This window comes from Ochlerotatus camptorhynchus, unplaced genomic scaffold (assembly GCF_037179485.1).
Source record: "Ochlerotatus camptorhynchus isolate MF236.1 unplaced genomic scaffold, CSIRO-AGI_Acam_v1.1 ptg000508l, whole genome shotgun sequence".
Taxonomy (NCBI): Eukaryota; Metazoa; Arthropoda; class Insecta; order Diptera; family Culicidae; genus Ochlerotatus; species Ochlerotatus camptorhynchus.
Window position 1 is genome coordinate 248018 of NW_027040992.1, and position 27684 is coordinate 275701.

The 27684-nt window shown below is 39.0% G+C and overlaps 1 protein-coding gene across 1 annotated transcript in view; it reads right to left on the minus strand.

The window, feature by feature from the left end:
* hth (homothorax) overlaps positions 1-27684 on the minus strand; it is a 74103-nt gene that overhangs the window by 33527 nt on the left and 12892 nt on the right. The window contains exon 2 of the mRNA XM_065235912.1: positions 21476-21726. Coding sequence (XP_065091984.1) covers positions 21476-21726 — 251 coding nt within the window. The remainder of the gene's footprint in view (positions 1-21475; positions 21727-27684) is intronic.

Consider the following 27684-nt stretch of genomic DNA (forward strand, 5'->3'; position numbering starts at 1 on the left):
GGGGGAGGCTCCAGAAGGGAGTTCCTTTAATATGGAATACTTATGTGATACAGAGTGATATCTAAGGTACGGTTATTGTCTTTTGATGCTGACTCATTTTACGTTGGGAGGTGGAGGGTTTCCTGGGATGGCTGGCGGAGAGGAAGTCCTTTTCTTAGCTGTGGTCGTGGTTGTTGAAAGTGTTAGGGCTGGTCGTGGTGTGGTGTACAGGTAGTTGTCCTCATGGTCGGAGTTGAAGGTATAACAGCATGCATCATTGAGGGGTCCGCTTTCGGAGGTAATGTCTCGGTCGGCTGTAGTCATATTCGAGAAAACAGGCCTGCCTCGCGGAGCAAAGCCAGTAGTGCCGCTGAGCGGCAAGGATCTTCACTGAGGGCGTCTCGGATGCTGCCGGGGATGTCGAACAGGTTTCTAGCTCCTTGGTATTGCGGGCAGTGGCATATAAAGTGTTCCACCGAATGGTGGATCTGGCACAGTGAACAGGGTCGGTGGAATTCGCCATTTCCCGTTATGTTGTGTGAGATACGGGTGTGTCCTGACCTAAGCCTGGAGATCACCACCACCACTGGTCAGGTAGGTCCTCCCAGCGGCGTGTCTCATCTTTAATTTTACGGATGAACATATTTCGTGAGTCCAGCCAGTCCTGCCTCCAAGACTCCCATGTAATTTTGGAGAGCCAGGTTTTCAGATCCGGGCCTGGAACTTTTCTTGTTAATTTGCTCATTTGTCGACCTGAAGATGCGAGGTGGTCAGCTTCGACGTTACCCTGGATCCCACAGTGACCGGGTATCCAGGCGACGGTGGTGTTGGGTGGAGCAGACCGGATGATGGTTTGGATCCACGGGTGTGTGGGGTGCTCGGCGTCAAGGGCGGCTACCACGCTGGCGGAATCCGTGAACAGGACGATGGGTTTGCTAGACGGTGTGGTGATGGCGACGTAGGCGGCGGCTGCCTCGGCGGAGAAAATGTCACATTGGTCAGGGAGACTGGGGCACACACTTACATCGGGGCCGGAAAACCCAATTCCAGCTCTCCCTTGTGCAATCGAGCCGTCGGAATAGCGGATCGTATGGTTGTTGTAGCGACGGTATATTAGGTCCCTGTGTAACGGCGAGAGGGTTAGAGCCTACCTTAAAGGTATGCTTGATAGTTGGGTCTATGGAGACATAAAGGGTGAGACGTAAACAAACATGCCATGTAAAATTAAGTGCTTCGAGACTGAAAAGTTCGGTACTCGACAAAAAGTACGTTTGATTCGTGTCTATTATTACTCAATTTTATGTCAAAATTGACGCTTGTATATGTCAGACTCAGAACACCTAAATTAACATGAATTTTTCAAAGTGTGTATGTATTGTCAATCGTGTCTCGAGCTTAACCAGATATTTTGAAAACGTTTATTGATTTTTTTCCTTAGAACAAGGAAACAGTGGTCAGTAGCAACATTTCAAAACTATTGATAGAAAAATTCAAAATTACTTAGAGTTAGGAACGGCGCAAAGTATGGTGACTGCACGATTCGCGTGTAATTTTATGATGATCAATGTATTTTCTGTTCAAATATCAAACAATTGTAGCTTTTTGAACGAATTTACATAAAATCAAACTGATTGTCAAGTACGCGGAATTATCACACCCGGAATAAGCCGCCTTCATTCAAAAACAAATGAAGTGCTCCTACCGAATCATGTTTTATTTTCATCCCATAGGCCGAAGTGAATTCATTGACGTTTAAATGGCGTTTCAATGCGTTAGGCCGAATTTAGAATCCGTAGGCCGAGTTTGACGTCAAGAATCAGTGTTAGACTTTTAACAATATCTCAACAATTTGTTTCTCTTTATCAAATCTTATGGTACTTACGGAAAGGTTAATAAATATGCGCTAGATTAAGAAAGACTAAGGCGGGTTGTGCTTAATTTACCGGAATATAAAATAAATAAAATATAAAAAAATTGCTGGATTTATGTTCCTCCCCCCAATGTATCTTTTTGTTGGTCTGTTCTTCGTCCTTGACGTTTTATATTCTTCTATAACTTACGTATGCCATCAATCTATATTCTTGTTTCAAGGACTGCAGGATTTGATACTTTTATCTGTTTCGAACAGTGGCATCGCACAACTTCACATCTGTGCAGGGTACATCAACGTTTAAGACTATATTTATACTCAAATCGATTGACACAAACCGGTAAGGTACATTTTATCAGTTTTTGTAATGTAACTGAACAAAAATTTAAAGTAGCCCCTAAATATTATTGTAGATTTAAAAAGCGCGATAAATTTCCTAATTTATTAGAAGAATTGATCAATAGTTTCTTATTTGAATAATTGGATTAGATTTCTTTATTAAAGAGACTTTTAACCGTGGGCTTGTTCGTATCTGAACAGATAGATTTTAGTCATTCAAAACGTTTTGGTTGGGGGTTTCTTTGCATTATTTCAGATACAGTACAAACACAGATCAATAGGTACCGTAAAACAGGGTATCTTTAATAATGCGGGAAATTTTGATAGTAGAATTTCAGTCAGTCTAAGTTAAGCTGTGGTTTGCAAGGACTTTAAGAGACCGACTTTCATCTTAAAAGTGACAAAAATTGATGATGTTATCGAAAAGGCACAGGGTAAGATTATTTTGATATTATATCAAAACAATTATATCATTAATTTTGCAGGCATAGAACACGAGCAAATCCAGAATGGAATATGTCACCCAGTGTTATGAAGATCGCCAGTAGATAAAGCTGATAAGCAAATAAAGCGATAAATGAAACATGATGCTTCAAAACCACTGTAAAAATTATGATCCAGTTGAAGATCTAGTTACAATTATTTTGAAAATCAAAATATTACCATGGATTTTATTGATCACCAAGTTCTAAAAAATACCTGGGCAACAAAAACATGCGGTTTTTTCATGACTTAAGGGATGGATACGTTTGCGTTCCGTTGACGTAAATTTTTGTGGTGTGGTGTTTTTGTTTGTGTTTTCCCTATACACATCATCATGGAGCATTTAATAATCAACAATGATAAAATATCACTGTCACAACTGTCACAACATTAGTGAATTTTTGCCCCTCCGGTGCTCAATGGTGCCAGGGGTATCAAAACGGACGTTAGAAGTTTGATGTCTTCAGGAATGTTTCTTGGTATATAAAACTCCTTCTTATGGTATAAGCTATTTAGCGATTAATCCCCTTACAAGTGATAAGGAAAATCGATTTTTTGTAAAATACGAGCTAGATAGTTGTTGTGTTGAGCAAAAGTGTAGAAAGCTGTAGAAACCAACTATGCTGAAGATCAGCTCTACCTCTAGCATGTAAAATATCAGATTGTTTTGAAAAATCATTAAACAAAATCAGTTTTTTTACTGTAAGATTGTCTACCATTTTCTTACAAATTTGATATGTTGTACAAAGTAGTTTAAACAGTAAAATATCGCTAATTTTCTCAAAACGGCAACTTGCTATCTTCAATATTTGAAAAGTTATTTATTATTTTTGTTCGAAAATCACTCAACTTCCATTACCCTTGACTCCTACATTAGTACAAACGAGCATTCAGTTCAGTAAGGAAATAAAAATACATGAAAAACTATAAACGAACCTGTACCAAAATACTTGCACTGAATATTCTTAGATTCTGCTATAATCACTACAGCTTTTTTGAACACAACAAGCCTCTAGCTCGTCATCTACAAAAAATGAATCTTCCAGCTCACTTGTAGAGGGATTAATTACTAAACTGCTGATTCCTTAAAATGGAGTTGCGCATACCAAGAAACAATCCTGCACACCCAAACTTCTACAATCAACCATTGCATGATAGTGGTCTACCATCCATTGTAGCACGAAAACTAAGTCCGATAGCAGTGGGCTGCCTTAGCTGTGTGTCTTGATCAAGCTTAATAACCTCTGACTGTCCTCAACATTTCGCTGTATGAGGGGCCAACAACGAATTGGATGGATCGATAGACAAAGTCGCCTATACGCATCTACGAGAAAGAAATAAGAGTTGAGCCCGCCCTTTATCCACGAAATGATATCAACAGGGAGTTCCCACTTTCTCCGGCCAAATCACTTTGATCGGGTCCCTCCCAATCGAAGCATTGTTTGCTATTTGGTGCATAATGAAATATGAATGTTGTATGAGCAATGAACAATACAATAAAGAAGTTATGAAAATATGATGTTGGGTCGTCATATCATTCTACTGAAAAATTAAAAATTGATCTTTTCCCATATATTCCCTTTGGTTTGTTTTTTCCGTCGATCTTGTTTTCCGTGCTGAGCACCAATGCTACCGACGTGCCAGGAAGGCAGCTCCCACACCTGGACCCTACCTATCGACCCATCAACTCATGAACCGGGGACCAACGGCTTTACTTCCCATCCGAAGGAAGGCGTGATCAGAGATGTTATGCCTCAGAACATCCCGGCGGCGCCGACTGGGATTGAACCCAGGCCTGCTGGGGTGAGAGGTAATCACGCTTACCACTACACCACCGGCGCCGTTTTTTTTTTTTCCATATATGACAATCAACAATTTCTGAGCAAATAACAAAACGCGCGTTTTGATACCCCTGACAACACTGGCACAAAGATTCATTTTGAGCGCTGTTCAGTTGGATCGCCCTAGTTAGGAATGAAATATAACCTTATCAAGAGTTGTAAACTTTTAATAAGGGCTCCTGTGTGTGGAAATAATCTTATTCCAAATGTGTGAAGTTTTGAGATATTTGAAGAAAAAAAAATCAACTAAGGTCGCATAATTTGGTAACTTTATATCCAAACAACATAAATATATGCAAATAACGTTGACGGGGCCTACTTTAGCGCAGCCAGTAAAGGGGCAGCTATAAAGCAACACCATCCTGGAGGTGGCTGGTTTCGATTTGCGGTCCGGTCTAGGAATTTTTATGTTGAACAATGTATCGACTACCATAGGCATGTACTTGCCACACAATAATACTAATTAGTATTACAGGTTAACAGCTGTGGAATTGCACAAAAAACATTAAAATGAGTGCCGGTGGCCCAGTGGGGAAGTAATAAGGCCAAAAGGAGGCCATTTTGATATGAAAAACATCAGGTCCTTCCTTAGAGTTGGCAAAAGCGCAGCTAAAAATCAAGATCATGCTGCAGACGTCAGGTTCGATTCCTGGTTAGATTCAGGAGCTGGCGCAAGGCTGCAGTTTCCCAACTCTACGCAAATTGCAGCAAGGGATAACGGGAAGAATATAACGAATAAGTCTCTAGCAGTCTCTCTCTACTTCGGCCTAATCGCTCATTTTGGGCCTATCGAGTAGAAAACATCAACTAAATCCATGATTTTGGCTTTAACAAGTCAATTATGCGTTTGGTACGATTCTTTAGTTCAAACGCTACCCAGCAATGTCAAATAGTCAATAAAAACGCGTGATATAAATGTTTGAACCCATTATTCTCCACATGATCAGAGATGTTATGCCTCAGAAAATCCCGGCGGCGCCGACTGGGATTGAATCCAGGCATTTTAGGGTGAGAGGCAATCATGCTTACCACTACACCACCAGCGCTGCTCGCTGTACAAGTCTAAGTACATAAAAAGTCATTTATTATTATTTTTTAATAAAATAAAAAGATAAACAAATTAAAAAAAAAGGCGCAATAGATCTCGCTTTCCTCGTACACTACTGGGGCAAGTGATACTTATTTTTGATTTGGAATATAACTATCTAAAAATAGAAATAGTAGTTGATCAATAATGTACATAATTCATCATTTGAAACTGTAAAAAACAGACATAGACCGTGGTAACGTCACGTAGAATGTGTCTGATTATATGCCTTGATAAATCCACTAAACATACTTATTACAGATATAAATTTGTTGATATCCCCATCATCTGGATACAATTTTTATAGTAATACATAACTTTAAACTTGTAACACGATGTTTTATTAGTAATTATTTGAGAAAGAGTTTGTTAGGTGGTAGCACATGGTCATCAGGAGTATATTCAGTTATGGCCTAATCTTTAGAAAAAAAATACATGCTTTCGCTCTCACACTCGCAATATCACGCGTGATATTGGAACAAAACATCATGCTTGATATTGGTTTTACAAGGTCTTTTTATGTTGCGAGACTATTCACAAAATGTAAAATTGTAGATTAGAGTTAACTCGCCACAAAAATGATTCCGTTGCACATCGTTTTATTAGTTTGCTATAAATAACAAAGGACGAAAAAATAAATAACAAGGGACGAAAAAAGTAAGAGTTGGTATCCAAAACACGACCGTAGATAAGACATAAGATTACGTGATCGGTATCAATATTCGGCGACTGTTTTAGTGAATCCGCTTTTTTCCATTATGGAAACGCCTTGTTTTCTGATGACAAAAATAATCATATTCGTGCTCAATACGCACGGAATTTTTGGTGTATTCAAAAGATAATAAAAAAAAAATTAACATTTATTGGAGGAATTTATGAGATATTTGCGACCAATCATATAAATTTGAGAATTTTTTGCTTTTTTCTGGCGTCCTGGAGAAAACCTTACCTTAATTCGAAGTGTTTCTGGTTAAGTGACAAGGTCATGTGATATTCGCTCATGACGAGAATTTGTATGTACCACTTCAATACTGTTACGCATTTGACCACAAGCGTTTGGTTGCTGTGTACATTATCAAATAGCTTTGGGGGTGATGTGGCTGGCAGCAATGCAAGCGAACGTTAAATGAAAACTAACTCTTATTGTTGTAGCCGTTTTGTCGTAATGGTTGAGTTATGCTGAGCTATTACGGTGTTCAACACAGATGAGGCTGGCGTGCTGTATGTTGTTTGGAACGAGGGTGATGCGCTTGGCAAGATGGCCCACAGCGACTCACGAAGAGCTACTGAGTCCGATCAGTATCGGTGCGGCTTCTTCTTCCTTCTTCAGTGAATGGACGCTCATGTGGGCTGCAGCTCGCTGCTTACGGGTAGCCTTTCGTTGTGTACTGGAAAACAATGTTCAACCCCACGCGCCGAAAGCACTGCTGCTGCTGACGATGACGACCGACCGGACACCACTACACACGTTGATTGAATAAGCACCGTTCGGCGAGACCAGATGGAATACGATTTTGAAATCTGTGTTAGGGAAAGCGCTTTTTGCAGGCAATCGGTGATAATTTTGATTATCATTGCAACAGTTGGACATTTGTGTAATTTTCAATAGTGACCTATGTTACAAGTTCTCCGGTAGCGATAGAGCAGAACTACCATGGGCGGACTAAGACTGAAACACTAAGGCCAATTGCACCAACAAATCTTCAAAGGTACACAAATCATCATTTTATAGCTTATATTTTGTGCCCCCCATTGGTCCCTTACATTGTGTACATCTATGCTCTCATAGTGCCTACCACCTATGCGGCCTACTACCTGTTCTTTCCAACTAGTCCAATCTGTCTATCTTAACCTTATTACTCACGGTACCGTGGACGTAACCTATCGGACTACTGACTTCTTCACGAGCTCTGCCCGTTCATCCACTCTGCGCTCGTGAGCGCACCTTCTACGCACTACCTCCTAGCTCACCGAAACCCAAAAATTGCGACCAGTGCAAGCTGTTCGCAGCGCGTCAGGTGGTGTCCTCCAAGCCCTCGAGTTTTGACTGCGCTTCGCTGCACGCAGTTCCATACGCGTGGAGGCCGTTGGCGTAGCCGTGCGTCGTTCGTGTCCGCCCAAAGCCGCTCACTTTTTGATCGGTGCTGGTGCTTGCAGAAGGAAGTGGATTAAGCAAAAAACTTGAACGAGAAACCAAAAAAAACGTTCCGTTACCATCCGTCAACCAAAAAGGGTACAGGTTAACTAAGCCGATCGTTTCCTCCTGATATCGGTCCTGTTTGACTGGACTTGCTTCCAGTTTGCTATCCGTTAGCCACTGAATTGCGGTGGCGTTCTGAAGCGCGCCAACGAATCCTCGCGATCACGCTTCCGATCGGTATCGCCTGCCCTAACGGCGTTTATCGTGTCTGACGGAAAAAGTAAATGCCCGTCAGTGACGGCAAGTTGATGGTTTCAAGATTTCCCCTTACCGGTTGTGATAAACGGGTTGCCGGTTGCTCTCGTATCCACAACTGCAATGGCACAACTGTTTCCAACCGCTCGTTTGCTCTCGGCCAAATGGTTCTGATCGGTACCGCCTGCCCTGATGTCGTTTGTCGTGCCTGACGGGAGAGGTGAAAGGATTTCAGTGACGATATGTTAACGGCTTCGACTCGACTCTGTCTTACCGGTTCTGATTAACGAGTTGCCAGTTCCACTCGTGTCCGCCACTTCTCGCCGCACGTTTGTTGTTGGCCAACGTTGTTGAGTAACGTCAGTGTTCTGCCTCGTGCCAGCAGATACTCGGGACCCAGCCTCCGACCGGTGCTGACCGCCCTGATGGTGTTTTTAGCCGATGGTTACCCTACCGGTGACTAATGGGTTGCCGGCTTGCCTCGTGTTTGCCTCGCAATGGATAAACGGCTTCTTCGTCCATTGTTGGCTCCCCCACGGACGTCTAGCGTAGCAGTAGACCAACGAGTTGCCGCTTATTTCGAAGGCAATCTCTTTCGTGGCACAAACTCCACCGGTACACCGGGACTCCAGGGGTTTTCCACTGTCCACCACCACGTTATGGGGAAATTTAACACCTCCTTTCACACATTTAACTACGGTCGGTGACGCCGACCCAACTTTCCGAAAGCTGCAATGGCGAATGAAACCGGAATCGTGCGAGCTACTGCTGGAACTGTTCCTACCAGGCGGTATCACTGTGTGCGTGCTTTTTGCACGTCGTTGTTCGCCGGGCTGCTTTGCATCGTCGCTTGCGAAGAGGCCTTTTCCTCCGTTGAGCGGTACTTCGGTATGACAGTTTCGATGCGCGTTTTGAATTGTCGGTTGGCGGAGCGAGGGCTGCTGCATTTATTTGCTTTAATGATTATGATGACAGGTTCCGGTAACAAAATACATCGAAACGCCTTTTTTTTCCCTTTTGATTTGTTTTTTCGTCGATCTTGTTTTCCGTGCTGAGCACCAATGCTACCGACGTGCCAGGAAGGCAGCTCCCACACCTGGACCCTACCTATCGACCCATCAACTCACGGGGACCAACGGCTTTACTTCCCATCCGAAGGAAGGCGTGATCAGAGATGTTATGCCTCAGAACATCCCGGTGGCGCCGACTGGGATTGAACCCAGGCCTGCTGGGGTGAAAGGTAATCATCGTAACGCCTATTGAAAATTGATAAAGTGTTCATTTAATCAGATTCGTAGAAAAAATTTCAGTCGATTAACTTGTTTAGAATTAAAATTCATCCGCTATTGACAGAGTTATAAGTGGTCAAAACCTGACCACTTTTCGTAAAGCGGTCGATTTTGGTTTTTTGAAATTGCTCCTCCAATATGTTGCCGAAAGACGTAATCAAAAAAAAATTATGTCGAATCAACTCGTTTAGTAATAAATTGATTAATTATTAATAAAAACAAAATAACATGTTATAACTTTGTAGACTGAATATAACATAACACGTAGTTCAAATGGAAAGGATGCCAAATAATCGTCACGCCGATAATCGTACTACCGTTGTCGATAATCGTCAGAAGTTTGGAGGATTGTGAAAAAGTTTTTTAATAATTTTAGAATCACGGATGTTCTTTGGATTGACGAGAATACATAAAATATCCTACACCCAACCGGAAGATGTAAGATTCGCTTACAATTATGTGGGATTCATAATCAGAGGATGTTACTGGAGACCGCATGAACCGAGGATGCTGCGGTCCAATGCAAGAAAATTGGAGACCGAAAAATGTGAAGTGTAATAGTGAGTGAAATTAATTATGTCTTTAAAAAACAGGAAAAAGATTACCGACTGGACTCGAACCACGAACGTTGCGATAATCAGACCTGTGCTTTATCCACTGCTATCTCTATGCTTCTGAATATGGATAGCCTAAAAGCAAAAAAGAAGCGCTCGGTTCCTCTACTACTCAACTTCGTGTGCTTCTTCTGCTGGAGAGATTCGAGGCAAATGTGTGCGTCGTTCTACAATATTATAAATAAAAAGCTTGCTGGTATAGTCGAAAGTGTAGATAGAACTCGAAATAAAAAAGACAAAAAACCATTACATCACCTGCAAGGTCAACTTCTAACATTCGCTGCGATGTTCATGAACAGAGGATGATAGGAAATTAAACTAACATTCATTATAATAATGTTTTGGTTTGCGTGTATCAATATCCAAGGCAATCGAGCTAAGCCTATTGTGCTATTGCGGTTTTGCTAGAAACCACGCAGACATTGGTTGCCCAGGAACAGTGCTTTAGATTTGCTCCTCTTTTATCCCGGACACTCGCTACACAAAGTTTAACAATGGAAACAGAGCCAACCAGCCAGTCTGCCAGTCTCTTATGTTTGATACTCGCTAGTTTTGTGCTTTATTTGTTCATTCTGGTCAGAACATTTCCAATTATCAGAGATCATCGATATATATATGACCAACAACGTAGGGTAATTAATACTATAAAAATTTATATATCATCTCGTCTCGTTAACTGTTGTGATTAAAACAAACCATAAAAATATATGATCGACCACTTCTTTCTCATTTTCTGTCTTGCTCACTGTTCATTCTTACTTTTACAGCATTTTAAAAACGAGTCAGACAGTCTGCACCAGATGAGTGTGTAAATTTTAGAGGTGAAAACATCCGCTACAAAGAGCAGCTGCAGCAGCCGCACAAACGACAGCCTCATATGCAGTAGTGTGGTCGCAGAAGGACACACTCTCTCATGTAACCAAAATATTCGATACAGTTCAACTCGACATTGTTCTGCTATAACTTTACTTTGCTGAAAACCGTATGCAGACGGGCATTGCACAAAAACGAACACCGTAGGTATATGTGAGCTATCTCGTCTTCGTTTGGATGAATTAAAATAAAGAGATAGAGAAGCGAAGCAAAACACGCGTTAAAACAATGGTCATAAAAAATTTATTACTATTTTTTCTTCTCTGGACTTGGTCAGATGTTCTTCTTCTCTCATCTTTTACGAGTGAGGTCTCATCTTAAGAAATCGCTACGCCTAAGGAGTAACACTTCACGGATAGCCACGGCATGGCGGTGCTCACCACCCTCTCTTCGTTCCAGCAGCGACTTGTTGGAACATCCGATGCCGACAAGTGACAAAAGAATGCCTGATGGGGCTAAATATGTGTAATAAAATATATATAATCACTTTGTGGTTAGTTAATTACGTCTGTCAAACAAAGAGCTGGTTTCTAGGGTAGGTGCCATAATTGGTTAATAGTCATAGAGTCATAGATTCCAAAGTTTGATATTTCATTTGTCATATTTGAAAAGCTATTGAAGCACACATCTACACTATCAGGAGTGAAGTGATCCAGACTTGCTATTAATCATATTCCAATTACCCCTTTGATCCAGTTCGATTCAGGTCATGTGCAATATGGACTAGATTTACAACTTCAGAGAAAAATCATTCATAAAATAATATGATAAAAGTCAGATCAACCAAAAGAGAACAGAGGCTATGATCGTCATTTTTTAATGATGAAGGACTCATTCTCAAAAATTAACAGCAGCATCTTTTTTTTTTTTCCTTTGGTTTGTTTTTTCCGTCGATCTTGTTTTCCGTGCTGAGCACCAATGCTACCGACGTGCCAGGAAGGCAGCTCCTACACCTGGACCCTACCTATCGACCCATCAACTCATGAACCGGGGACCAACGGCTTTACTTCCCATCCGAAGGAAGGCGTGATCAGAGATGTTATGCCTCAGAACATCCCGGCGGCGCCGACTGGGATTGAACCCAGGCCTACTGGAGTGAGAGGTAATCACGCTTACCACTACACAACAGCAGCATCTGATAGTGGAAGAATTTTATCAAGGTTTTTTTTTTTACTGTTTTCTAACGATACAATATTTATCACTATTTTACCGTGTTAGTGTTATTATAAATATTCGTTACGACCGGTCGAATGCAGGGTGTCTTAATGAAGGGGGGCTGTTCATAAACAACTTGGACAGCTTTGGGGGGGGGGGGTCTGGCAATCATCCGCGGCCTATACAAATTTAATTTTTTTTTGTATGGACCATTGTCTACGCATGAGGGGGGGGGGGGTGTCAAGACTTTAAAAAAACAATCTACGTAGTTAATGAACAGCCCCAGAGAATGGGGATCGGACTTTGTACGACAATTGGCGAGGCATCATGTTAATACGTATAATAGAAAGTTCTGTTCACCGTTATCCAGATTAGGATATAGGAAAAAAGTAGCTTTGGCTACAATATAGAAGAAAAATCACTTAGGACCTTATGTGATACGAATTTTACTAACTGTTTATGTCATTTGTGTAATGGAATAATGGAATGTGTTGTGACCTAACCGTTTTTTGGAAACATTTTACGAATACTGATTGTGAAAATAAAAATAAAATTCATTTTACTTTAATGGCGTATCTGACACATTTTCGACAGTCACACATGAGTAGCAAATTATCACGTATTTGCTTCTTGTAGTGTATGTAAATTTCTGTATTCTGTAGGAGATTTGACAGTTTACACCTTGGTGATTCAACCAACCGGTTTGAAATGACAGGCGCAAACAATATCAAATGCATTTTCAACAGGTTTTCCCAACCAAGTTTTAAAATCAATTCTCTACAACTCGTGCTTATACACCATTTCAGCACAATCAATAGTTTTTTAGATACGTTTTATCCAAACATTCTTCTTCTTCTTCTTCGCATTTCAAGCTTAGTGTTCTAGATGCACTTCCACAGTTATTAATTGAGAGCTTTCGATGCCTGTACCATTTTTGCATTGGTATAATTGTGTGGCAAGTCCAATCATACTTTTATGCCCAGGGAAGTCGAGAAATTTTCTAACCCGAAAAATTCCTAGACCGGACCGGGAATTGAACCCAGCCACCTCTAGCATGGGCTTGCTTTGTAGCTGCGCCTTTACCAAACATAGTACCCATGAGAATAAATACGCTTTTTAAATATGACGCTTGAGTCAAAATGCTCTAAATAGATATACAAGATTAAAATTCCCTTCTGTTGAAAACAAAAGTTCATTTAAATCCGAAAGTTTCACGTTAAATTTTAGCTTTTCAGGGAGAATTTGCATGGAACTGCTCTGTTATTCTCACCAAGACTCCGTTTGAATTTAAGCCGTCTGAATTTAAACCATCCGAAACCGTTTGAATTTAAACTTTCTCCCAAGTAAAATCGTACCAACTGCCAATTCACTGCATTGGGTTTCTGTTTGACATAAATATTAGTCCTTCTGAAATGTATTGTTAAAAAGTTTGGTTAAGAGAAAATTAATGACTGTAAAAGATGACTCGATGGGCCCCACATATGATTGGCCCGAATCCCCATAAACGTAAATCCGGCCCAGTCTGTACTATTCATTAGCAAACAAATAAAATCTAGTACAAACTTAAATTTAATATGGAAATCAGTAACAACATAATAAATAATTTAAATAAAAAAAAAAGGACTGCAAAATTTCACCTTTTTTATTATTTATCGCAAGCAATACAATAGCAACTGAAAAAAGGTTGAACAACAATATTTCAGAGGAGAGTTACAATGTAGTTCTGGGAAGAAGTCCTATGGAGTGGGAATTGTGGGAAGAACAAGCTATGAAGATTATGACGAAGATTTGAAGTCCAATTGATCGATTTTAGCAATTAAAAATGACGTTTCACACCATTTTTACTTTAACATGGAGCAATCTTATAAGATATTTTCTTCTCATTGAAGAAATAGTGTTTTATTAATGTCTTTAAATCTCTGGTTTAAAAACTGCTCTACAGAGTGATTAATTCTAAGAGATTATCCAAATAGGTTCTGAGAAGAATTATAAGAGAATAATGTTGAAAATTCCAAGAAAACTTCAAGAAGAACTCCAGGGCAGTTTTGCAAATACTCATTAAAATACTACTTTTCGAAATTATGGAACTATGAGATATTATAATAATAGTTTTATATGTAAAATCGCACGCTGAAGGTAAGGCTTGTGTATGACACATAAAACCTGTTATACTTCCATAGAAAGGGATGCGCGAAGACAAGAAAATCTTCAGCCAGCCTTTCGTGCTTCTTTTTAATTTTCGTTTCGCGCTGATAGACTAATTATTAGAAATGACGCGTTAAACAAGTTACATGAAAGAAAATTAGACTCGAGTTCATTTTAGAGCATCGAAACTGAAGCTAGGAGAATTCTAAGTGAATTTACAGAAGAAATCAACTGAGAACTGCAAAATGATCCTGAGCATTTTCAAAAAATTTCTGAGGGGAATTGTTTGGCAATTCTAATTAGATGTCAAGCCTATTAGTGTATTCTCAACGTTTGCAACGCATATATTCAATGCATTTTTTTTCCTTTGGTTACCAATACCAAATTTTGGCTACCAACGCCAAGGAGGCAGCTCCCACACCTGGACCCTACCTATCGACCCATCAACTCATGAACCGGGGACCAATGGCTTTACTTCCCTTCCGAAGGAAGGCGTGATCAGAGATGTCATACCTCAGAACATCCCGGCGGCGCCGACTGGGATTGAACCCAGGCCTGCTGGGGTGAGAGGTAATCACGCTTACCACTACACCACCGGCACCGCTATATATTCAATGCTGTTTTTATGCGATTATTTCTCGTTCGTATTATTCATCATGTGAACTCAAATTGCAATCAAATTTAGTGGGAATTGTGGGTTAGATTCCCACCGGTGCCCTTTGATATTTTCGCAAAATTTTCTTACTCACACGTCTCTTACGGATGATATGCTTACTTATCCGTATCCTATAACTTTCTTTGAAACAATTAAAATTGACTACAAAGTCGCTAACCGTAATGAAAAATCAAATTTAGTGCAATTTGTTTCAAAAAATAAGAACAATAAGTGTTAAAATTTTTGTTTCATCCAAAATGAGGACAAAATCTAAAAAAAAATTGCGCGCCAAAAACATAATTGATGATAATTAATAATTAATAATTTAATTTTTAAGTTAGCAACCTTCGCAACAAGTAACAACTGTGGGTTTCAATTCTAGAATAAAAAAATATAGTTAGTACACTATTCTGCCGCTCAGGGACTGTTCATTAACTACGTAGAGAGTATATATATATGGGTCATTCCGCGCCAAGTGTACACAGCACATGAAATTGACCTCTTCCTATTTGGACCAAATTTGTAGGGAATGTTCATTTAAGTTCAAATTTTAAAAATCCAAAGTTTTATGCTAATCGGAGCACCCCTCGGTCAAGGGGCACATTTTTCATTTTTCATTATTTTTTAGAAACCACTACTTTCTTTTGTTCATATCTCCGGAACAAATAAAGCTACAAATTGCATTAGGTATTGTTTCAATAAGGAAATTAGACAAGAAATCTAAATCTGTAATTTTTGTTTCTGTACAGTGTTGCCAAATATTTTTTATTTTTGTTTGAAAACTTTAAATGCAGTTTTCTCATAATACATGTCGTTTAATTTTCATTTTAAGGACACCATCGTGTTCTTCATCCTTTTTTACATAAGAAACACTTAACGACAAAAAGTAATTTGCGTAGTTCCTGAGATATGGCATTTTGAATGAACAAAAGTCATAAATTATGAGGGTAAAACTTTTTTTTTAATTTCCTCTTAATAAATGGATTCATTCTCATGACTTATTGTGTGAAATAATATTTACAGAAAAAAAAATCGATTACATTACCAAGAACAGTGTTGCCAAATTTAAATATTATTTAGCAACTAAAAACTTTAAACGTGATTTTTTTAAGTTGATGCATCTAAATATTTGGGTTGATGCCCCATCGTGTCCCACAGCATTTTTACATGAGATAGACTATCTAAAACAAAGTTCAACGCAATGTAACATTTTCGGAAAACAAATTAAAGAAAAGTGTTTTTTTATTTTTCTGATGCATTTTCTAAAGCAATGGAATTAATATCCAAACCTATTATTTTAAAAATTTTCAGAAGGTTAGTACACAACGGACCTAAATCTAAATTTTTTGGTACAAGAACGCCAAAATAACTATTTATGGTCAGCCATAAAACAAGACAAAAATGTGAAATATAGGACAAAACTGTAATTTGCTCATGTTTTGCATACGATCCAGAATTTCGAGATCAAATAGATGTCTTTGAAGATGTCATCTATTAACGTATAAAATATGACATTTTTATTTTTTTTTTTTCATATATTAGGCGTTAATGTTTTAAGCATCTCTGGCGCATCTGTCTAGTACATTAGAAGTTTGCAGATACCGAGTGGAAAATGGTGTGTTCTATTCAGGGGGTAAGCCACTTTGCCACCTTGTGTTAAACACATCAAAAACACTCTTCGACACTCTTCAACACACTCAACCCTTCAACCACCATGAGAACCAATTTTTCAATCTTTTCTGGCAGCACTGCCATTCATTTGATGCCCTTTTTCGTTTTTGTTGATTTTTTTTTTCTTTAGGAGGGACCTCCAGAAATCGGTAGGATACCACAAAAAAAAAACTGATCGGGATACCGAAGTAGCCCTCACCCCCGCAATTAGAAAAGAAGATTCAATATCAAGCTCAACATTGAAAAACAGACAATTTCAACCTCTAACGAGCTAGAATATCTGTAATTGTATATTAATGAAGCGGATAATAATTATCATATCAATTATTGATCGATAGCTGAAGACAGATATTTCTTTCTAATGTGTTTGATGCCCTTTCATCGTGGATTTCATATACACAATACCAAATCAGAGAGATCCATCCTACTAACTGCCACTTGCAAATAGGTTCGATTTTTTTTGGCGAAATTTAGATCCAGAGATTGCTTAGCAAGGGGCGTGCTCGGTTTGGTTATCTGGGCTTGATTGCGACTGGAATTCGGTTGGGATGGATTCGAGAAGACTTTACTGGTTTGAGCCAGGATGTCAAGCATCATGACATAAGAATGCGACGGCTGAGGGAGTACTTTTTGAGATCGGAGTGGAACTCCAGACATACATACACAGCACATTCTTTTAGATAGGTGTTGCGGATGACGATCAGGGATGCGAATTTGAATTCCTGTAAGTTGCTTGCATAGACGTGTGCATTATTTCTGAAATTCCGTGCTTTCACTGTGCATGATTAAATTGGTAAATTTTTGGAGAGCAAAAAAAAAGAATTCTGATTATAAACAAAAGTGGATGTAATGCTAGCCAGTAAGCATTAATTTTCAATAAACGTTTTGACAGCTAGGTCGACAAGCAGAAACACCCATAAACACCTTCCGACACCCTAAAACACACAAGAAACACAATTACCCCCCGTAACGTGGGTGGATCACCTTTTCGTGGTACGATAAGGGATGTAAGATCTGCCACCGATTCCTAGTCCTGACTACTTCAAACTAGGGGAACAGGATTTTTCAGTAATCAAAGGAACACATCTTAGTCCTTGTTACTTTTTATGCCTTGTTGATAGTGATAAGACTCGACTTTGTCCACCGAGGATTATCTTGAAAAACAAGGAAAAAGGGGGTTAATTAGTCTTCATCTATGTGATTCCTAATCTTATATTCGTTGTTCCATAATTTGAAGTGCTTAAGACTAGGGTTCTGATGCATGGTCGGTGTCATTCCTTAATTTTGTTGCTAAGGAATCCAATTTTGACTGACAAAGGGGCGTGCCTTTGGAGGGTGTTTCAACACTCCGAAGGGTATAAATAGCGGGACCTTTCAATTAGAGTCGGATCCTTGAGATAAATGCAAGAATGACAACTGTAAAAAAAAATCAAATACTTCTTAATTTCTCAATAGTGACGGAGTAATGCGACATGCACTAAACTAAGGACATGGGAAATACTACAATAGATCAAATTACTGGTCGCAGTGGTGTTAGGTCCCGAACAGTGAAACACAATTACAATCTTCGTCCTGGTGTTACGGAACTGAAAAGTGTTTGTGATGGCGATGCTAAGCAATATGGAGACCTGTATGCGACAATGCAACGACAGTGCTGCAACCCATTGAATCTGCATACAGTTATTCGTCGCAAGAGTTTGAAACCAATTTCTGCACGGTTTCATGACGAGTACAATAAGAACTTTGCCAAAAATTATCGAAGGTCGGAAAGTATGCGTGCAATGTCATCTGACGGTTAAAAAAACATGGATAATGACCAGCCATCTGCAGGTAAAATTCATCTTGAATTATTCATTTCAATCCCAGCCGTACGAAAGCAAATTTGGGGTGCCCACTCAGTGGCACTACTTTGTTACGGCACATGGCAAAGGACCAAGCGACGGATTGGGATGAAGTTTGAAGAGATTGGAAACGCGAGCTAGTTTACAAGGAGCCACTATTCACACGCCAAAGGAGCTCTATGACTGGGCAATGAAGAATTGCAATACAAACGTTAGATTTGTGTCATCTGAGATCTGTTCCGAAGAAAAACAAATACTGTTCCACCGTTTTGCTTCAGCTGCATCTATTCCTGGTATTCGTTCAATACATGCAGCAGCTCCTTCTGGTATTGATACCATTATTATGAAAACTGTTTCAGGTGCCACAACTGGTTCAGCTTTTAGAGTTGTGGCAACGAAACGTGCAAAGCAAGTGGATTCGAATAATAATGGGAAGAAATCATCACGAAGTGCTAACATTGAGAAAAAAAAATAAGTAAATTGTAATTTATGTTTTACATTGTTATAATAAAATGTAAGAAACAAATCGATCAGTGTTCGATACAACATTTTATTGGAATGTCTTAATTTATAATGCAATTCGTTTAGATTATTACTAGTGTAAAGTTTTCAGCCACTAAATAATATTTAAATTTGTAAACACTGCATAAAAACTATTATTGGTTTTATCATACCTATTTTGTTTCCATCAAGTATTATTTAACAAAGTAAGTCATGAGAATGAATCTTATTACGAGGAAATGTTATAAAAATAACCCTCATAATTTATGACTTTCGTTCATTCAAAATGCAATATCTCAGGAACTACGCAAATTACTTTTTGTCGTTAAGTGTTCCTTATGTAAAAAAGGACGAAGAACACGATGGTGTCCCTAAAATGAAAATTAAACGACATGTATTATGAGAAAAATGCATTTAAAGTTTTCAAACAAAAATAAAAAATATTTGGCAACACTGTACAGAAACAAAAGTTACAGATTTACATTATTTGTCTAATTTCCTTATTAAAACAATACCTAATGCAATTTGTAGCTTTATTTGTTCCGGAGATATGAACAAAAGAAAGTAGTGGTTTCTAAAAAATAATGAAAAATGAAAAATGTGCCCCTTGATCGAGGGGTGCTACGATCAGCATACAACTTTGGAATTTTTGAATTCGAACTTAAATGAACATTCCCTCCAAATTTGGTCCAAATCGGAAGAGGTCAATTTCACTTTTGCAATTTTTTGTGACCACTTGGCGCGGAATGACCCATATGTATATATATATATACATATATATATATATATATATATATATATATATATATATATATATATATATATATATATATATATATATATATATCCGGAGGCCAGGCTAATCGATTTTTATGGGCTCTGGCCAAACCTTACGACAGTTAATCTAATCGAAGATATACAATCCCCAAGCAATCTGTGCTGAAGGTCATGGGCAGCGTCAGAACAAAAGTTTGTTCCATGGAGTACGTTTAACGGAACTGTGGATCTTGTTTTCATTCAATTGCAAGAGATTGTGGTTATTCGGAGTAAGACGAACAGTGGGAATAATACGAACATCTGATTTAAGTATCGAATATATTACCTTTATGTTCTTTAATGAATCTGATTTTAACGAAAGATTGCACCCAAACAATCTAAGAAATTTTATCGATAAACTGTGCCTTTAGCTAGGTTAATACGTCGTAAGAATTGACGGCTCGCCGCACATTAACAAACCTCTTGATCATGAGCACACAATGGCACCACTACTAATTAGTTGTTTGAACAAAACTTGACCCACACGTATTCCAAAGTTCTTCCGTCTCGAGTCAAGTGTAAACAGAAGACAGCCAAGCGTCTTCATCTGAACAGAGCATAATGGATAACGAAAAAAAGAAAAGGTCGACCAAAGTGTAAATTTAAAATTCAAATATTTGATGACATAAATTGGTCACCTTTCTGGTAAGCATTGAGTCAAATACGAACTGGTACAGAAAAAAGCGATGCACATACAATAAAGTTATACCCATCTTTCCGCGAGGTAGCTGCTAGAGAAAAAATGCGTATAAAACAAATATCAACCGCTTGAAAAATTAATTTATATTTGTTTTTGTTCTACAGTCTTCTCCTTTCAAATATGCTCCTGTTTCAGGAGACCTGAAATGGAAAGAAGAAATCAACGAACCGACAAGAAGCAATAAAGGTTTGTTTGTTCTTATTAATTTCATTCCGAAAGGTGTCACACAAAACCTTCATTCTACCGCTACTTTTTTCCTGTTCTTGTTCCTGACCAACCGCAGGAGCAACAACGTAAGGATGATAAAATACGATAATAGCTCTAAAGACTGCAGTTCATTCCCTGAGTAACATGTATCGTGGTAAAAGTTGTAAAACTGTTGAAAAGGGAGGATGATTGTATGATATTAATGGGAAATAAAATTACAATCATCCCGAACATATTGAAATGACTTCAGTCTGCGTTTACATCAAAACTTAGTATACCAAAAAGGTATCCATGATCTAAGGAAAACTTCAGGGATACGACAGATGTTTTGAAAAAGGATAGAGAGAAATAAAGTGTAAAAGGAATATGGAGAAAAGTGTGAGGATCGTAAAGTTTCGGGAAATCAAACGCAAGCTTCAAAATTGCACACAAAATCTTCAGTATGTGGAACTATAATTATGATTAATAGATTGATCACAACCTTAGACCAGCGTCCGCCGAAGCAGACCGACTGACGGGTTGACTTGACTGACGGGTTGACTGCATCTCACTCCGACAGTTGCCTGATGTCCTTAATTTAATATCTGTTATTATGGTATTTTCGGATAATCGCTATTATCTTTTGGGTGTATACGGCCACGTTCTCCTACTCTTGCTCTGCCGAGCGTCGAATAAAGGAAGCATTCAATTTGAGCGTATCCTCGACACTTAAAAAGGTTGTAATTTTATAAATTCTCACAATTTTTTGGACTTATAATTAAGAATGCTGATGTTTGTTTCTTCCGAGGCCCTGCATAAACGAATGATTTATGGCCTTTTAATATGCCAGTCAGTAGGCTAAGCTCTGGCTACACGCTGCACAAAACAGAGGACAACGTTGACCACGAGTAAGAGGACTCACACTATACGGCGATGATGATCCGTACAACAAGCATTTTGCAAGAGGGCGGGTGCCATTTTTGTGGGCCGTCGCCAATTACTACTGAAGAAAGATTAGGATCGTCGATAACTTACCCATAAATAGCTTCTTTATCACGTTTATGCACATCTGGTTGCACTGCACCCATGTGACTCGTGGCTGGTGATACATGACTAGAGGTTCCATGGTAACCATGCATGCCGACTGATGCAGCCGCAGCGTGGTTCATGTGAGGTGAGTGATGTGGAGGTAAACCGGATAACCCAGGTGGCCTATGGCCTGCGTGGGGGTCGTACATTGCCGCTGCGCCACCGTCCATTCCGTAGCCGTGCAGGCCATCGTCGTACTGTAAAAAAATCAAAACAACACTCGGTTAAACATTATGAATAAAACAATGCATCAATGCATTAGTGAATGCTGAGATACATTCAAAACCAACGAATGCGCCAAATGATGAAAGCTTCACTGTAAACTCTGACTGCTTATCTGGTAAGCATCACACAACTAAATTAATTTTTCTGTCATAAAACTTTATGGCCACTTTCCTATATGAGCAAAACGCTGGAAGCAACCATCAGGCATTTGATAGGGAACAGCAGCTAGCGAATGTTTGGTGTAGAGCTTAGAAGGGCGTACGAGAAGTGCCGTAAAACAAATGAACGAAAGTAACGTTATGAGTACATTACCTATATCCATCATCATCATCATCGTTAAATTTGTGATGTTGAATGGGAAGTGAAGAAAAACGTTAAAAATATTGAGAAAATTTAGCTCAAGCCGACTGCGAATCTTCATTAAACTAGCGATTTTATTCGAAATGTAAACACATTGAACAATTATCAGTAGATCAAACACACACACACACACACACACACACACACACACACACACACACACACACACACACACACACACACACACACACACACACACACACACACACACACACACACACACACACACACACACACACACACACACACACACACACATAGACACACACACACACATACACACACACACACACACACACACACAAAAGACACACACACACACACACACAAAAGACACACACACACACACAGACACACACACACACACAGACACACACACACACACACACACACACACACACACACACACACACACACACACACACACACACACACACACACACACACACACACACACACACACACACACACACACACACACACACACACACACACACACAAACCACGTACACGCAAATCAAAAACAGGACTATTTAATAAGTCAAAAATCCTAATAATGTGGCCTGTGCACGTTGTATGATGCAAGTGAAACTTCAACCTACAAACCCATTCCGATAATGATTAAACATTACGGTAGTTTAAAATATGTATGTCACTGTAGAGCGGGACAGACACCCTCGGCTACTACTGGCACGGCACATTGCGCATCCAAAGCTTATAACTCTCGCTTGCTTCTATACTCCACATATTGTCATAAGACAGGGTGGCCACTGGATTTAAGAATAGAAATTTCCTGTTTGTTTCTTGTTTATCCCGGTTGTCAAACTTAGTTTTCCGGATTAGCTTAATAACTTAAGGAATTAAATCTGTAAATGTGAAATTAAAATCCGTTGCTCCATTATAAGTTGGTGTATTATGCGATAAAACAACTAAGCACTTCGAAAAAAATATCAGACTCTGAAGTGCCTGAGACTAAGGACTTTTTTATGATTCCTTATCCCAGACCAGGCATGGAAAATCTTTTGCATTCATTTCGTGCATTCATTTACATTCATTTGCCCCTAACTTTTTTCATCAACAGAATTCCACAAAATAATGTATGGCGCTTTGTAGGTTTTGTGATTAGCTTCAACTTTTGTTAACAACTCAAATCCGTATCTCTTATGCATGAAGAACCAGAGCGAACAGAATTCACTATTGTTTTTCAGTGAATGTATTTTACATTCACTGAAAAACAGTAACAAGTTCTGCTCGCTATAATTTGTGATATATAAGAGATACAGATTTGAGTTATGGGTAAAAGTTGTAGCTAATAACAAAACCTACTAAAGCTTTATACATAATTTTGCGGAATGCTGTTGATGAAAAAAGATAGAGGCAAATGAATGTAAATGAATGCATGAAATGAATGTAAATGATTTTCCATGCCTGTCCCAGACTAACTAAAAGTAAGTCGTTGCGTTAAGTGTTTTAACTCTGAAAACTACAAATTAGTTATATCAACAAGTAGAGCAAAGTACATAAAACAGAGAAAAAAAATTACATACAGGTAGCAAATTAACAGAATTCGATTGTAATTAAATCATATTTTGAGATTGTAATTAAACTCCCGATTTTTTCGGTTTGTTACGATTCCCGTTTAATGCCCAGTTCATCCGGGTTTCCCGGTTGAGTGACCACACTGATTAGAGCTGTATCGTCTTCCTAAATTCTCTCTTTTTATGATTGAGGTTATAGCTTTCAGCTTCTTATGATTTAAAAAACGGGTTTTAAGTTAGCACCCGACGTTTCGGTCATAACTATTGTGAGTTGACAAAATGAAAGCTGCGTGTCCTCATGAGTTCCAGCCTCCAACCTAATGACGCTTATGCTTCGTTTTGCTTTAGTGTGCCTTTATTTTTTTATTAGAAGACTGTCCTGTTTTAGAATATTTCATTGTTATTTTGTTTTTTTAATTCCATAGCTCCAAAATATGTCAGATGAACCATAAGCAATAATCAATAAACAATAGGTTCCAACCTCACGCCTCCTCGAGTCGACTACCAGCTGAAACATGGTCATAGCTAAAAGGCCTAGTCTGGGAAATGTTGTCAAATTCCGGAACGGTTACTATAGCACGGTGATAGAATAACCCTCAATCCCGAGCACCTGTTCATTTAGGTGTAGCTTAAACAGCGTCTAGCTGGTATCCATCGGCTGAGTAAATAAATGCTTATCCCCGTAAGCTACACCTAAGATGTAAGCCCCATCGTGGGAAAAGAGAATTTACGCGAACCACCTATTGTCTTCAAAATCTACAAATTGTTACAGAAACCAACTGTCTGGCAACGACTTTTAGTGTACCACTGAAGCCCAGGATACTTAAGTGTTAAGTAACTTTGGAAAATTCCGCATTCTTTGCTATTTACGATTTGCTAGGTGATTGGCCAAATTTATCAAAATAGCAGATATAGTCTTCTCCATTGTTGTGAACAAATTTTGTGATTGGTGGAAGTTTCGGAAAAAAACACGATAAGGACATATAACATTAGAGTGCCCCAAAAAGTATAAACACACTTTCAACTCACCGCTATTTCTATCCCGTTGACGTTTAAGAGCTGTTCGACAATATTGCTCAGCTAGTCTGTGTGTCGAAAGGGCATTTTATTTTTGAAATTCTCTAAATGTGAGGTTTCCCATAAAAATTGGAAACGGATCGATCCCTATCTAACTAGTCCGGAGATGCCATTGATCGAAATGTAAGTATCGGAGCAGCCATTGATCGGTGAAGTGGTTACCTTCCAGAACACACCGAAATCTGTCCAAAAACCGCGACCTGTGTACTGATGCTGAATCGGTAGATCACGCAAGTGATCGTCAATAATAAAAGTGACCATGCTCGTGTGCCTATATACTGGGAGTAACGTCCAACGTTCCAAACTATGAAACAAAGACGTTCAAGAAATAGAAGGAACCAAAATGGAGACATATTAAACCATCATCTGTCAAACCAAGGACTCGGAACTCGGAAGCTATACGATATGCTGTGTGTAAAATGGACATGTGTTATTATCGTCGATGACAAACATGACAAAATTCATGCCCAAAGAAATAAACTCTCCAACTGTCCGGAGGCCAGGCCAATAGAATTTTTTTGGGCTCTGGCCATACCTTAAGACAGTTAATCTAATCGAAGATAGATTGTAAAAAAAAGTGATCAAAACAATCCCCAAGCAATCTGTGCTGAAGCTCATGGGCAGCGTCAGACCAAACGTTCGTTCTATGGAGTACGTTTAACGGAACTGTGGATTTTTTAAAATTCAATTGCAAGAGATTATGGTTATTCGGAGTAAGACGAACAGTGGGAATAATACGGACATCTGATTGTTTGAAGGCTTAACTATTGAATAATCGGATTTTCGTCACACCCTAAGAGGAAGAGGAGACAATACGGGGGCGAAAACGAACGACTTTTCTGTCAAACGCGAACCAGATCGAGATTGGCCGATTTGAAGTGCGTAAGATAGAGATAGAGATAGATATAGATAGATATAGAGATCGAGATAAAAGAGTAAGAAGCCAGTTGTCTCCTCTTCCTCTTAGGTCACACCCGCTCTTAATTAATGATATTTAATGCATTCTACAATATTCTACTTGTCACGGGAGCCGTCAAATGTAAAAATATAAACAAAAACAAATTTATGCCTCTAGCGGTAATGTGATGTAAATTTCGGTGTACAATTCCTATGGTTGTATAGCACCAAAACAGTAACATACTCTACTATCCTGTTCCTGGACATCTTCTAGATGGCTTGTTGGGATTTGTAGTTAAATTTTGTTATTACGTTTGCTAGTGAGGCATTTTTGCAAATAGTTTACCATCGAGGTAAGACGGACAGTGCCAATAACTCATAAGAAATATATTTTAATTTCCAATATTACTTTCTCTCATAGATCCCCAGAACATAGAGCAAAAGAGTAAGTGCCCCGAAGACACCAGGAAGATTTAACGTAAAACTATGTTTTTATAAGGGTTTGCGGTAAGAGAAATGTTACGCGTAATGTGACCTTATAGTACTGCTTCGGAGAGGTCTATTTTGGAATTTTATGAAATAGCCTTGAGCTTCAAAAACTTATAACATTTCAGAAGAAAGTCTTAAGAGTGGGAATTTATTTTCTATTGAAGACAGTTCAACCTAAGGAAGCCACGTCCCAAATGCATTTATAAACGCACGACGTACAATGCCATGGTAATGCAATCGCTCCGTTCGATAGATAAAAATGAAAATGAATTCAATAGAAGCTGGAATGAAACTTCGACGACCATGTTAACTGTATGCATCAGAACGCATCGTTTCTCTGCACATATGAGCCGTTCCCTCTAGCATGTGGCAGCCATTCCGTACCACACACTCAACGGCTCACCGGCAACAACGGCGCGGCGGTGGCGGCGTCATCAACGGCGATCGCAGCGATAGCGTGAAATTAGATAGAGCGTAACGGTTCGTTGCAATGCGTAAACAAATCAGCTCACGATGCCGGCTCATTGGAGTGTCTGATGTGTGTTAATTTAATTAATTTAGCAATTTATTCATCTTGGAAATGCTGGAGGAAAAAATGGGCTAAAATAAGTTGCAGCATTAGACGAGAAGATAAACAGTACAGTTCCTCTACAATGATGTGCTGTGATTGAATCATTTACCTACAGCCGGAAATTCAGTATCGACATGCACGATGGCCATCAGAACATTCTAATGCTTTCAGAAAAATAAAAGCAAAATATCTTTTATTACTTTTTATTGAGTATTCAAGGGTAATGCTTTGAATAGCACCAAAAACGTACGCGTGCCTTCGTGTTTACCCCAAATATAAGAACCAAAGTGCATCGAAGGAAAAAAAATAATATTTTCTTTTGGTTAATTCATGTCACACTTTCCCTTTGAATGAAGATCAGAATTAGAATAAAAGAGATAAAAGCAATTTGAAAAATAATGTAATTTACGATTCGGTACTGTGGGACATGTCGACAGCGTCACCTATACTATATGTTACTAGCAAGTGTTCTGAGTCCTCAATGTTTGGTGGCAGTCTATTCATTCGAATGTCTTGGAACTGATTCTTCGTAATCGATGTGATGGTGGCGCTATCCAGCTTAAGCAATGCATCTGATTTATGCATTCGTAATGATAACTCTATGAGATAAGAGAAGAGATCTTTCATGTGGGATATGCTATGCGTTCCGCCACCGAGTGCGCTGAACTTGATCATTATTCTGCAATGAATAATTACAGCAAGAAAATGAATAGCACGTTGCTAATCTCCCCAAATAAAGTACAAAGACATTTCGTTTGCTTTACTTTCAAGCTCTTCACGCTCAACTAATTCTCATGATAAAATGGCGACTAGCCGTCTCGCAGGTCTTTACATTCAATGAGGGAAAGCAAAGCAACGAAAAAGAACCTTCGCAACCGAAGCGGAACTATAAAATAAAACTTGAATTCGTGTATAATTAGTGGGGAAAATGCGAGATAGCGATTCGAGTGAAATGAGTGAGAAAAAAAAATTCTATGGTAGAACGGGCTGAAGAACCC